Here is a 14,268-nt window from a genome sequence, read left to right as displayed (position 1 = left end):
AAAGAAGGATACATTTGAGCTGGTAGTTCTGTCAGCGGCCTGTATGCGTTACGCCTCTTCCGATGGAGAGCATTCTCTGACCCTACTGTAACACGTGCTCTTCACTCACCATTCTATTTCCGTACAATGAAATTTCTAGGAATTGTTGCAAATCTAGTAGCTGCTAAGAAGGAGGAAAAACTGCAATAATTTGTAACAGATTTAACCATGCTGTCTTCAAGGGTTCTACAGAGAATCACAGGTGCTTCTTCTCAGGTAAACGTTTCTCGCCCTATCAGCTTCTACCTCTTCCTCTCATGATCTGACCATTTGTTAATTTGTGTGACATAACAAAGTTTACATTTGAATTCAGTGCACTTTTTCACTCCTTCCCTTTCTTCTACTCTAGATTTCAAATTTTTGAAGTCCGTGGTCCCTTGATCTCGTTTAACAGATTTGTGATCGTTCTTAGTTGATCGGAGAATGATTAAAAATGCCATACATGTGTATATTGTAGCAACATATACCCATGTGCATGCAACTTCGAATTTATAAGTTGTGAAAATAAAGCTCATCTGCAGTCTATGTTTGTATGTAGAATACTTCCATATAACTCCAATTTCAAACAAAGTTAAAAGAACAGGAAACAAAAATTAGAAAATAAACGCATCTAGCTGGTTTGAAGTTTTGAGATCATTTTATCCTCCACTCTTGCACTCAAAATTTCTTGTAAAATTCTTCCCAGCCCTTCTAGAGAATGAAAATGTTCCATGTCCATTTGAATCTAATGCACAACACAATTTCCTCATTTGCATTTTATGCATTACTACTGTATAAAGATTTAATTATTTTATATTATGAGGGGGGATTTTCAGTATTGCAGTTTTGGCTATTTTTTTAGATCGTTTTTCGGTTTTTGTGCCAAAAACTTTGGTTTTTCAGTTTTGGTGATCTTTGCAGTTTGTGGATTTTCCTACGGCTACATGTAGGGTACAGCTAGGCACAGAACATTGCCAGAGTTTCTTTATCAACACCACCTCAAAATTGGTGACTAAGTTACAGGCCACACGTGACTGATTGATTCAACATTCCAATAGAATCTCCAAACTTTCAGGTCTTAGTTTGCAAATGGAAATGTTAGATTAGGGATTTTTGATGAAACTTTCCAGAGCTAAAGCTTTTTGCGACTGCAAAATTTCAATCCTATTGAGGACTTTAGTGTGAATTTCCTTAATTTAGCTTGGCTCTATTAACAGCTGCTGAGTCCGCAGAGACCACAGTCTAGGTCCTTGAAATTTGCTGACCAGATACTAGAAGATACAAATGCCAAGTCCATGGCATTCATAAATCCTGTAATGAAATTAGTGTAGTTTACTTTGTATGCTCCACTTATCACTATTGTATCGGATCGATCAGGGTTTTAATAACTGGGGTGTGAAAATGTATTGGTTTTGACAATTTTGCATGTGGTTTCCAGTTTTGATAAGATTTTTTTAAGTTTTTTCGTTTTGGATGATTTTTCTATGGTTTTGCAGTTTCTAATAGGCCCCAATGCCCCCCTCTGTAATCTATTATAAATTGCAGAATTTCCAGTCAAAGTTTGCCATCAGAACCATGGCATATGGCTACAGCAGGACAAAGAAAAAACTTCCTGTCAACACTGTAAGTGAAATTGCTATTGCTGTTATTATTATGTTCTGCTGAATAAATGCATACAGTAGAGGAATATGCTTAAGACAAAGATCATGAACCACCAACAACCTCAATTGATTTTATAAAACAGATGTAGTCATCTGAGGCAGATTAACTGATAATAAAGAATAATTGATTGTCTCATGATGTAGTCACCCTCAATATGGACCACAAAATTTCCATTATTAACTGCCAGTCTTTTAGGCTATGAGCTCACTGGATAAGCTAATCCAATCAGTGTCATAGCCTGGAGAAGACTTGCAGTGTGCCATTGAGATTTCACCACTTAGAACAAAAGAAAATGACTTCTTTGTCACATATGTGACTAAACTTTATTATAACCTCAATCTAATCTCACTCTCAAACCATCACAAGTTCTTGGGATGCATCATGCCACATTTTTCTCTTTTAATATCCCATCTGCAAGTTATTTCCCTAATGTTTGGCAAAATCTGGTTCACTCTGCCAACAAAATTGCTGCACCATGTTTGTTTATCAAAACAGGGTAATTTGTAACTCTGCACTGTAACTCTTTTAAAGAGAGAGATATCAAGGAGACGTTTTAACCAAAATATTTCAATCATCTTATTGATTGTGGCTTTTTATGCATATGCCTTTATTGAATGATGTTTCTTATTTTAGGTGGTTAAATTTGTTCCTCAGCAAGAGGCTTGGATAATTGAAAGATTTGGTAAATTTAACAGAATCTTGGAACCAGTAAGTACAAACTTATTATGTGTGAAAAAGGTATTGAGCTTATAAGAAAATTTCCATTTTAATGCCATTCCCACAGAATTATAATACAATCTTGTATTGTCAACTAACTTTCTCTCCAGGGTCTTGCTATTCTCCTTCCAGTTATTGATGATATTAAATATGTGCAAAGCCTAAAGGAAATCGCCATTGAAATTCCTTCACAGTCTGCCATCACGCTTGGTAAGAACTTAAGTTGCTCTTAAGTATGTAGATGCACCTTAGGAAACAAGAACTAATTGTAATATTACAGTTGTAGTCCGGTGATAAAACCTTTTTTAGATACTTTCTTCTTTGCTGTGTTTATTTGTTTGTATTTTGGAGTTAAATAGTTGTCTGATAACTAAATGTAATAGCATCTGATAACTTGATTGTATTGCAAGTGGGCCAAAATCTTACAGTTATTACAAGTTTAAATTTATTTGATTTAATTTAGTGTTTTCCTTTCCTCATTCTATTTTAATTTTTGTGGGTACTTTCTTGTTAACTTTATAAATTACTAACTGAAGGTAACTCATCACTTTGAACATTGTGGTTGTTCATCATAGATAATGTCACTCTTCATCTTGATGGTGTGTTGTATCTGCGAGTGGTTGATCCATTCAAGGTTGGTTTTACATGATTTTTCTTCCAGACTGTGAACATTTCCTCTGTTTTTCCACAAAAACCATAAGATTGTACTGTCAGTTGGTATGACTGATCTGCCATTATTACTGACAAAACTACTTAATATGTAGAGAATAGAACACAAAAACTTTGCACCGAAAACTCTTTTAACAAGTTAGAGTAGTTTTGTTGCTACAAACTTCCTCTTACTCAAAATTTAACGGAAGATGTTGGCTCAACTATGGAACATGATAGCTTGGAAATTTAGTCCAAGATAAAAACTGACCAGCTGTTAGCAGTTAGGTAATGTCCTCTGTATTTTGAGTATTAAAAAACAAATGTTGAGTTTTGCTAACTGGTAAGGAACTTTTCCAATGGAAAGTGAATGTAAGAGAATAAACAGAACTAGTGTCCAGCAAATTAAATATATTTATTAAAAAGAAAAATTGGCTTTCTTGGTAATAACTTTCAATGCAGCTACTGCAGCAAACAGCTTAATTTGCTTGTACTGTTTGTGGATTATTTTGGCTGCAAAATTAAACATTTTTGTCGCTATCTTGGTGCATTCTATGATAATACACTGAGACGAAGCAAACTGATATTTTTAGTACTTAATTTGAGCTTTAAATTATTGATAAAATTTTCTAGAACCTTATGATACATGAATTTTGTATTTTTTGTCAAATACTAGGCTTCATATGGAGTGGAAGACCCAGAGTATGCTGTGACACAGTTAGCTCAGACGACCATGAGGTCTGAATTGGGTAAATATCATGTCACCTAAGTATTAAGCTAAGATTTGTACATGTACATCAAGTCTGAAATTCACATCATGTCTGAAATTCTTTGAAATGTTCCTGAGTCTTGTTACTCTTTCATTGCAGGTAAAATAAGTTTAGATCATGTCTTTCAAGAACGAGAAAGACTGAATCACAACATAGTAGGTGAGATCTAGTGTCTTCTTGGGTGATGCTGTAATCTTGAAAAGAGGGAGATTTGCTAAAAGAAAACCGCAGTCAGCAATTGAACATGTTAAAACGTTGATTCAGCCTTCCACTAAATAAGTTGCTGTACTGTGGCTCAGGTACCAGTATGTGATAATTGTTAGTCACTACTGTGTATGTACAAAGTCTATCTGGTAAAAATGAAGTACCTCTCCCCTCGGAAAATTTCTGACAATTATATTTATGTGTGTGAACTGCCTCTTTTTTACCTACAATTGGCTAAAACTTTTGATAGCTGTTGGTGCAAAAATATCCTGTAATTGGCTATCTAGATTTAAAGGCTATGCCCAAACACATAACAAGAAAGGAACAGTGAAGAGACACTTACCTGTCTCTCATGAATCTGTTAGTAAACAGTCAATTGAGTAAGGACATGGTGCATTTATTGCCAATTAATTGGACTGAAAGAAAGGGAAAAAATACTGTTTAACAATGATGATGTATATATTGTAAGGTGTGTGCACTTTGGTTTTTTCAAATTCTGAACTTGAATGGTATCTTTTTCCCTTTAGAGGCCATCAACCATGCTGCTGAAGTTTGGGGAATAAGATGCCTGAGATACGAAATCCGTAAGTGTAACAGTACTGTTTACTGTATATATTGAAAAAAGGTTGGGGTATGGTTAGCTTGTTTCAGCGGCTGGATTTCTGGTCTCAAGATCAAGATTGAGATCTGCATGATGTGCCCTTTGTGTTGTGCTCTCACATAAGGTTCTGAACTCCCACAGAACATCTCTTGACTTGGGAATACAAATGGTTGCCAGTGTTCTGTCAGTTAAACCTGAAAAGTGCTGAATGATCCTTGCAAAGGACCAACATCTTAGCGAGGTGGAGTAGACATACTCCCATGTCATGAAGTGTTATCAGTTGTTTTGTTGGACTTAACCCTTAACACCCAGTAATCAATATTTAAGTTTTCCATACTCTTCTTAATACATTACCTTTGGTATTTATATGGAGAAATTTTCTAATAATCAAGGGCTTCTTGAGTTTGCCATCATTTTCTTTATTGTTACAACCTTATTGGGAGAAATTAGATGCTTATTGAGTGAAGGGATAAAAAGGTTAATGTCAATGTTCAAAAAATATGATAGATGTGAGGCTTTTGAGGACATGCAATAATTACTTTTTTTCAGGGGATATTCAGCTTCCAAACACAGTAGTTGAGGCTATGCAAATGCAGGTATGGCAAATTTCTTCAGTTGACACCAAGACTTAAATGGTACAAGTTATGAAAATATTAGATAGTATAAGAAGCACTCAGATTACCCAAACCCTCAAGGTCAATCATTCCAATCTTCCTCCCCTTCCTCAAAAAGTGTAGCCAGTCAATGACGATGAAAAATATCAAAACACTATGGAAAACTGCAAGTATCAATCAATTTTGAATGCCACGCTTAGCCCAATGTAATAATATCTTGCTAAAACAGCAGCTACTGCAACAAACAGTTCACGTTGCTCTGTGCTGTTTGTGGATTACTTTGCTGCAAAAGTTAAAACAAAACGTTTGTCGCTATCTTGATGTTTTCTGCAATAATGCATTGAGACGAAGCAAACTGAAATTACGCCAAATAAACAGCACACATGGACATAAAAAATCGTTTTTTGCGATGCTATTATAATGAACATTGCAGGTAGCCTTCGTTGGTTACATCACTCCTCCCCCCTGGTTGTTCGTTTGAATCGGAAGTCTTCCTTACTGTTAACAGTTTCCTTTTAGAACGCTTTTTGATTAAGTGTCGTGAAACCAAACCCAAAGAAATTAGAACAAAGGAAAATCACAAGGCGCCAATGCGGAAAGCAACTATTGCCTGATGTGCGGGAAAATTTAAGTGATTGGTTTCAGTTTCGCTTCGCGAAAATCTGAGAAAAATGGCCCCTTGCCACTCCTCTTTATATTTACCAGCGTTGTGTGTAAACGGTTGAACACTGTTGCTAGCTTATAAAGACATTTGAAGTAATTTCTGTATTCTATCGGCTCAGGTGGAAGCTGAGAGGATGAAACGTGCTGCAGTGTTGAAATCAGAAGGTAAGAAAAAAAAAGATAACACGTATTTCTAACGCTTTCTCTCTTGCCTTTATTAGCAGCATAAAGTCCTTGATAATCATTAACTGTGTCAATTGGTTTTTCAGAATTTATTTGTACCGTTTTGTTGGCTTTTAGGTGAAAGAGAAGCCGCCATCAATGTCGCAGAAGGAAAAAAACAAAGTCAGATTTTAGCATCTGAAGCAAGGAAGATGGAACAGATAAACATTGCTACTGGTAACTTGCTGCTTTCTACATTTCTCTGAATCACTAAAGGTGGCGTATGTCTAAATCAACACAGTAGCTTTGCGCGTAATGTGCAAACAGCTGCACACGCGTAGAAAATCTTTTAGCGAGAGTAGAAAACAGAGGCGGGTGTAAAGATGACGTTAGGGCGAGAATAGAAACCGTTCGCAACTGTTTACCCCCACGGAAAACGTGTGCGCGCTGTAATGAAACGATTGTGCTTGTACAGAAAACGTTGACACGAGAAAAGGAAAATAAGTTTAATTTGACCTATGTAACCTTTACCATACAGGTGAAGCGAATGCAATTGTTGCAAAGGCGACAGCTCGCGCGGAAGGAATTGAAAAAGTCTCTTTGGCCCTTCAACGGCAGGTGTGTTCGAGTGCGTTTGCTTAAAAGAGCCGTGTTTATTTTTTGTGATGAGGTATGATACTTCCATTAGGATGTATGTAAACAAGAAAACTGCAGGGAGAACAAGGAATAAAATGCTTCTCCTCCTCCGAGGTTCAAAGGAGAGACCTCCATGTTTGTCCACTCAATCCTTTGACCCCTTATAGTGACCAGCATCTAATTTCTCCTCACAATATCACCCCTGAAGCACACATTCAGGTCACGAGAATAAAGGAAATGATCACCTACTAAAGAAGTTGTGAATTGTTAAACAAATTCTCCCTGTCAGCACCTTAGGAAATGTATAGAGAACAGTATGGAGAATATGCATACTGATGCTGGGATGTAAAGGTTAATATATTCGTAGACGTAGCGTAATCTACTGATGGGTCATTTGCTTTTTACATCACGCATCTAAGAACATGTACGTTTGCAGTTCTTGTGTTTTTTTCGGTAGTCTCTAGGCAGCATTACTTAGGAGTGAACGTTAGCAATGGAACCTTTTCCGCGTTATCTCGTCTATTAACAGATTGCAATGGGAAACATTTTTGAACCAATTCACTGATCTTATTCCAGTTAGGTGAGAGAGCAGCTACGCTCAATGTCGCAGAACAGTACGTGAACGCATTCTCTAATCTGGCTAAAACAAACAACACGGTGGTGTTACCAGCTAATGTGGGAGACGCGGGTTCAATGGTGGCACAGGTGAGAGCCATTTTACTAGTGTTGTTCATAGACAACTGTTACAAAGACAGCACATCTTTGGGTCAAAACTTATGGGTTTTTTGAGTAGCTTGCGAGCAGGTACCCATTATAAGTGTCGCGTGGCGCGGGTTTTCCGTCCGCGGGGAGATTTGAAACGAAGAAACGCTCGAGCCTAGGCTCCAATGATAAAGGCCTATTTGCCCAAGTGACGTGTGCTCTCTGTGTAAATCTATTAGGATCCTCAACTGTCTGTTCAGTTTAAGCGTCTGTATAACTGTCTGTTTGTTTGTTCGTATGTTGATTATTTTTCTTTAACTTGTCTTACACAGCTTTATTAAGCTCCTTTACCTACGCAGCTCAAGAATCAAACAGTGCTCACTTAATACCATGTTTGAGTTCTGGCGGCTGTTAGAGAAACGTAGTGTCGCTATCTTGCTGTGTTTAGCCGTAGGGCATTGAGACGAAACACGCTTACTTCCGTCTATAAATTGTTGAATCATCGTCGTTACTGACTTAGAGATGTTACAATGTTGCCCTATCATGATAAAGGTTTTGTTAAAGAATGGATTGATTCCGGGCTCAGCATCCTGTTACTGGCAGTTGTCAATTTGTCAAAACGATTTCTGTTGGAAAGTGAAATTTGGTAAATGCTGTTCTGGGAATGAATTAGAGCATTCGTCTAGGGGAAAAAAAGTAGTCGTTACATCTCATCTCTTCTGTTGCTTTACAGGCTTTGGCGGTTTATGGCCAGGTCACAGGGAAGCCTAAGAATGACCCCCCACCCCCTTCCGGTGGGTTAACCGATTCTTCAACAGATAGTGCGAGCGCAGGCGGCGACCAAACACAGAAGGGAGGTGACGGGGACACGCAAAAAGACAAATCGTCTGCTTCTGCTGCAAGAGATTTTCGGCAAGTCGAGGGTTCTCCAGCGGATTCACACATGAGATGGAACCCAGTCTCTTCAAGATCACATTTCACTGCGGCTTCTTCACCAACTCGCGCACGAGACTTTTCATGAATTAACAATTAGTCTATCCCGCGTTGTTCACGCAATTTCGTCAAGAAACGAGCATAAAGCAGAACTGCCATGAACCCGTTCACGCTGACTTTATGCGCTACATTTGAATCAAATTTTTCAGGCGCAAGCTAAATAAAGGTCATTATTGAAGGACGTTCATCAGAACTAAACAAAGAAGTAATCCGGGATAAAAGACACCTTTTGGCAAGAGTACTGAAATTTCCTCCGGAGATGATATTTTTAATTTTCATGATAGTTCGTACCTACTTTATTAACAAGATGAAATTAACAGAGGATTCTTTACTAATTTAACACTTGGTGCGACTAATTTGCGCGAATGGGTCGCTTGGCTACTGTTGCTCTTTGTGTTATTAGGGTAGAATCGCTGAAGAAATTTGCCTCATGAAACTCTTGATTAATGTGAAAAGATGGCGCGAACGTCGCTCTAAGGTGAAGGGAGTGCCTAAACCTTTGCGACATAATAAAAGCATGCCATTATGTTGAGGATTGAATTTCAAACAAAATCAGTTCACAAGGCTAAAGAGTTTCGTGATGAAGCGTGAGTGGTTTTTAACTGAGCTATTAGAGTAATCCGGGATTGTATAGGTAAAACCGATAAAACTTGGACGCTCGCGTTTTTACGCAACTCACATCGATTTCCTTCGTTTTATAAGCTTCTTTTGTTGTTTTCCTTGTCGTTTTGAACAGTTTCGAGTGCACGAAACCAAATTGAAATGGCCCAAGACCTACAAAGTACCCAATTCTTTCATTCTTGAAGGTCTCACTAGCAGTTGTTGTTTGGTTTTGGCACCCAGCGCGCTCCCTAAAGATGTATCAACGTGTTACGACAGGTTGCCTTCATTACGTGACTGGATTAAACAGCATGACTAGTTTAAAAGGAAACGATGAGTTGGCCTGCTTTCTAACAATAATCTGCCCATCCCCAACAAGCTCTTTGCAGCTGGTGATCACATGACACTGTCAGTCAAAAAATTAATGAAAAGCTGGTCAAAAGTCTGTAGATTAAGTAAAAGGAAAGAAAAAGAAATATGACTGCGAAAACCCATGATTACCTCATGATAGAAATGGAAGTAAAATTAATTCAGAGGAAATAAGTATGCATTGTCTTTTCTCGTTGAGTCTTCATCGACCAGTAAGAGTTGTCGATACGGATGATACGATTGACAATTTAAATTTCAGCCAGGGTCCAATGGTACCGGTTGTCAGTTCAGAAACTCAAAAAGGTATCTTTGTAATTCCGAGTTACTTATTGAAAGTCACCCTGAACAAGAAAGGCGAGTCCACAATTGGAAATACCGCAATGCCATGCGGCAAATTGCTTTCGATGACATCTCTCAAAAACCCCAAACCGGTTATCCAAACAATATTTTTGACAACGCAAAAAAACCGAAATCTTAGCAATTTAAATTTCATTGAGTCAGCTGGTTTGTTTCACGATATTTGAGCGCTTTTGGGGCGGTTAAATTTAGGACTGATCAACTCTTGAGACTGCCGACAACCTAAAATAGTCAGTTCAACTTAACTTGTAAACAACACCAGGTAAATTATTTACGGCTATTATTAACTAATGGTCAGAGCTGTCTGAACCATACTTCAATCCTTTGTTCTCAGTACTTAATTGCCTTTCAAATGCAAACAAACGATCTGTAAACTCGTCGGCTAATATTTTGTGGTCACGGTTTATTGCGGTTAGAGGACTGCGAGACACTTCAGGCGCAATTCTGTAAATTTTGTACGAACCCTCGATCACGGAATAGTTTTTAGGGTGACAAAGATGTCTTGACCTTTTGCAGAATCGAAGAAAGAAAGGTGAGATCTCCAGATAGAATCGAGGACGACCCATGTTCGAGTTATTGTGTCAGTTAACACAAAATTAAACGCGGTTTTCCGTAGCAGAAGTTCCACCGCGCCGACAGTCAAGGCTGACACTCGAGAGGTAAGCAGAATAGTCAAATTCTCATAGTTTGAAGTTCCTTTAATCATTGCAATTTTTGCCGGAGATAGTTGGCGCTTGATAATTGTAGTTGCAATTGAGTTGAATATGAACTATGAATAGTTTACAAACTCTTAGGTTAGACAAGCTTATGTAAACACTAAGATCGGCCGACATTGCTGAAATCTCAACGCCGCCAAAACTCATGTACATCGTATAGTATTCGGACTTGCTCTTTAACGATGTTTGAAAAGAATTTTTGAGTTAATTTTTCTAAGAAATCGTCCTGTCGTATTTTAATTAATTCACAAACTGCCAAAAACTATTTGAAGCAATGAGTCAGCGTTTAATTAGGTAACTAAACTCAACAAAAATTCGACCAAGAACTCGGTCGATGTGTTTAAAATATTTGTAACATATTGCCTGGTTTTAATTTAATCGGCTTTAAAGAAAATCTCTTTCAAAGACTTTAATTTAGGGTAACGCAAGACTCATTCTTTTGTCTTCACTCGATCGACAAAGACAAATGAATAATTCATATCTGATGTCTTAAAATATAATATTTTTAATTACTCTTTCTAATTCTTTTTAACTTTGAGAGTGACACCATTAAAGAGCCGATAGCACAGCCACACAAGTTCCAAGGATGTTAACAACTCATGTAGTATATTGTTTGAGAAAATCGCTTCGCCTTGAACTCTTGGGAAACAAAAGCTGAGGTCGATCGGGAAGGAAAAAAATAACTAAAAAAAAAAAACTTTCGGGACTGTGATAAATTAGGGACTGCCTAAGATTTTGATAGCAACGGAATTTTTTCATTAGCTCCATTTCATCTTAAGCCTTTTATCTTGAAAACGATAATATGCCAGCGCATTGTTTGCTCAGCACTTGAACTCTCAGGCTGGTTTTAAGAGCGAGCATAAATTATCCGCAGTGTTTAGTCAACTTCGTCCTTCGCGAGTTTGGCTTGTTTACATTGGCTGAATTTGCCGTCAAAAACAATTCAACTCCTGTAGTTTACATTCTATAAGCAGTGGCCTGTCTTCGGAGCTCCGCATTTGGCTAAGCTGTTTGTTTCTATGCAACTTAGCGATATTTCATTACATGTACTCAGTATTCACGACAAGCGTTAGCTCGCAATGAGCGCATCCAGCCTTAGTTGAGTCGAAACGAAAAGTGAGTTGACAACGGCAAATCTGGTGGATAAACGGATAGATAAGTTGAGAATAATTGTATTTTATGATTATGAGAAAACCTTTGTCAAAAAGAAATTATATGAAAGGAATTCCACTCCTTTCTGTCCTTTCTTTCGGTATTTCAATCCTTTTAGTCTAAAAGTAACATGTTTAGAAAGCATCACGAAACTCGTCAAGAATGTGCGTAGCTAAAAATATGGGCGAATAAATTAATCAGAATGACACAAAACTCCCGGATGAAAAAGGAAAAAAAGAAAAACGAAACATGCTCATCTACAGGGGTCAAGTTTCTAAAGAAAATGTGGTGCTGCGTTGGTGGTAGATATCACCTGAGTTGATACTGTAAATTGGCCACCGTTGGTTGGAGTTTCTCAAGCTGACTTTCGGACGTTAGATCTTCGTCATTCGCTCTGACCGAAAAACTTTCGGACGTTAGCTTTAAAAACTCCTTACTTTGGCCAATTTACATTATCAGGCTCATCTAAAGGTTTTGTCTTTTTCAGCTTATGGATGAAAGTAGTTCGTCTGCAAACCCAGGGTTAAAAGAATGACTGGCCTTCTGGCTTCACCAACCAGCCGCTCCCAACCAGAGAAGGTCGCCGAGGTCTTCTTCCTTGGCATCTTGTTTGTGATAGCTTTGGTGGCAAACAGCACCATATGTTACGCCATGCTACAGCCCTACCGTTTAAAGACCTCTTCAAATCTGTTCCCTTTCTCGTTAGCAGTTGCCAACCTTAGTTTAGCCCTCCTGCACACTCCTTACACCATGGCATCGTTAATAGTGGATCATTGGCCATTCGATATCGCATGGTGTCAAATATCAGGCATGCTGATAAATCTGGTATCAATTGCGTCCAATTTTTCCATAGTACTTATTGCAATTCATCGTTATTATCTCATCGTCAAGCCTCTATCTGACACAATAAGTGTTCGTCGAGCAAAAAAAATGGTAGCATTTGTGTGGTTCACGTCGTTAGTGACCGCCGTTCCACCCTTGTTTGGTTGGAATTCATACAGATATATTCCTGGCAAAGCATTTTGCTCAGTCGATTGGCAAGATGGCGGACCAGACCTGGTGTATTCTGTATATCTCGTGGTGATTAGTTTTTTTGTGCCGCTCGGGATTCTTTTCTATATCTATCGTGCTATTTATTTGAAGACAAAACGTCAAAGAAAAAAGACGGACTACAATACACTTCGTGGACTGAGTGATCAGGGTAGTTTTACGTATCAACGTTCGCAAACTCTGTGTCAGAAACTGGCATGTTGCTTATCGAGGAACAATTCACAAGGAAGTAATTCCTCTCCTTCAACTTCGGAAAGAGGAAATGTCTCTTCACCGGCCACATCGAGGTCGTATTTCTTCGAGCTATCTCCCTCGAGGAGAGACAATGCCCTCCAAAGGGAAGAAATGAGAAGGCGAAGAGAAGTTATAACGCGAAGTCTAACGCGCCAGAGTTCCATTTATGAGCAGAAAACGGTGCAGAATGCTCTTGTTCTGCTTTTAACTTTTGTCATTAACTTGGCACCGTATTACATCGTCGGTATTTGGTCGGGTGCTTCTCAGAAGACCGCTTCCAACGGGTTAGATTTCTTTGTGACATTTTTGTTTGTTTGCATGACAGCTGTCAATCCTATGCTGTATGGGTTTTTTAATCGCCAAATAAGAAGAGTTGTTCTCAAGTCTACGATAGGCCAGTTCGCTTGTCAGCTATGTAAATGTTGCGATAGTGATTTAGACACCAGGCCTGACGCTGCAACAACTAGACGAGGAAGAAATACCCTGGGACCAGATTCCGAATGTTAATGGGGTTCAGGAACAGGAAAGTATTTATAATAGTAACTGAACTAAGTGCAGTACAATTTGGCCTGAAATCATATGCGCAATTTCAAAATCAAACGAGTGCGCAGCACAAGTTTGATGTTAAATTACTTGTATGATTTCAGAACAAAATTCCCCGACACAAAGTTCAATTTGTTTGGTTTCTTTGAACAAACCTCGAGATCTGATTAGTTGTTGTATCTTGGTAAAGTTTCCTCGTTCGCTGAGGGAAAGAAAAACGTGGTGCGTGCGATTCGTGAATAAATCGCACCAATAAGAGCTTATCAGAATGCAAGGATCACCACATATATTAAAATGGATGTAATCTAAATCTTCTTGATTTAGCTCGGGTCTATAACAAGAAAGAAGAAGAATTTCGATAAAAGATCAGAAGTGCGATTGAAGAGACACACTAGAAGACATAGTTTACAAATCGTAAATACAAGTACAATAGATTTTAAATGCAATGGAAGGAAAATAGCTATAAAGTGGTTATTTATTTTCAAGCCTCTATTTATTAAAGAACGACGAAATATTTTGAAAACCTTGAGTTTCTTTCGGTAATGAGTATTTTCCTTTAAACTCTGTAAAATTTGGTTGAAATGTTTTTCTTGGCGTGGTGTAGATGGAAAACCAATATGAGTTTTTGTTCGACGAGCCTCCTTGTTGAAAAAAAACTGACATGTCCGTGTTGGACAAGGATGAACAATTTACACAGTTCTTTATACGATATCAGGACAGACCTTTCTGTGTGGAGTAAGGAGAAGTTTCGGCGAGAAAATTCTTGGAGCAATCCTGGCGAATATCTAGCAAAGGAAAGCTCTATCTCCACTTCCTATGGTAGTATGTGGAACCTTACTTTGTGCTCACACCATAAT

The 14,268-nt window shown here is 38.2% G+C and overlaps 2 protein-coding genes across 2 annotated transcripts; both read left to right on the top strand.

Moving 5' to 3' along the window:
• The first annotated feature begins 83 nt into the window (after positions 1-83).
• LOC131783643 (stomatin-like protein stl-1) lies at positions 84-8,922 on the top strand. The gene is made up of 14 exons (XM_059100403.2): positions 84-255; positions 1,564-1,641; positions 2,314-2,388; positions 2,508-2,607; positions 2,973-3,031; positions 3,722-3,794; positions 3,915-3,974; positions 4,547-4,603; positions 5,170-5,216; positions 6,017-6,062; positions 6,198-6,296; positions 6,598-6,677; positions 7,272-7,400; positions 8,131-8,922. The coding sequence occupies exons 1-14, from the start codon at positions 208-210 to the stop codon at positions 8,416-8,418; spliced, it is 1,239 nt and encodes a 412-aa protein (XP_058956386.1). The 5' UTR covers positions 84-207; the 3' UTR covers positions 8,419-8,922.
• A 147-nt stretch (positions 8,923-9,069) lies between these two features.
• Positions 9,070-13,890, top strand: LOC131783642 (G-protein coupled receptor 161). The gene is made up of 3 exons (XM_059100402.2): positions 9,070-9,662; positions 10,233-10,375; positions 12,072-13,890. The coding sequence occupies exon 3, from the start codon at positions 12,116-12,118 to the stop codon at positions 13,373-13,375; it is 1,260 nt and encodes a 419-aa protein (XP_058956385.2). The 5' UTR covers positions 9,070-9,662; positions 10,233-10,375; positions 12,072-12,115; the 3' UTR covers positions 13,376-13,890.
• Positions 13,891-14,268: the final 378 nt, after the last annotated feature.

The sequence above is a fragment of the Pocillopora verrucosa genome, chromosome 4 (genome assembly GCF_036669915.1).
Source record: "Pocillopora verrucosa isolate sample1 chromosome 4, ASM3666991v2, whole genome shotgun sequence".
Taxonomy (NCBI): domain Eukaryota; kingdom Metazoa; phylum Cnidaria; class Anthozoa; order Scleractinia; family Pocilloporidae; genus Pocillopora; species Pocillopora verrucosa.
The sequence above is the reverse complement of the archived record's forward strand: the minus strand, read 5'-3'. Positions and strand labels throughout refer to the sequence as shown.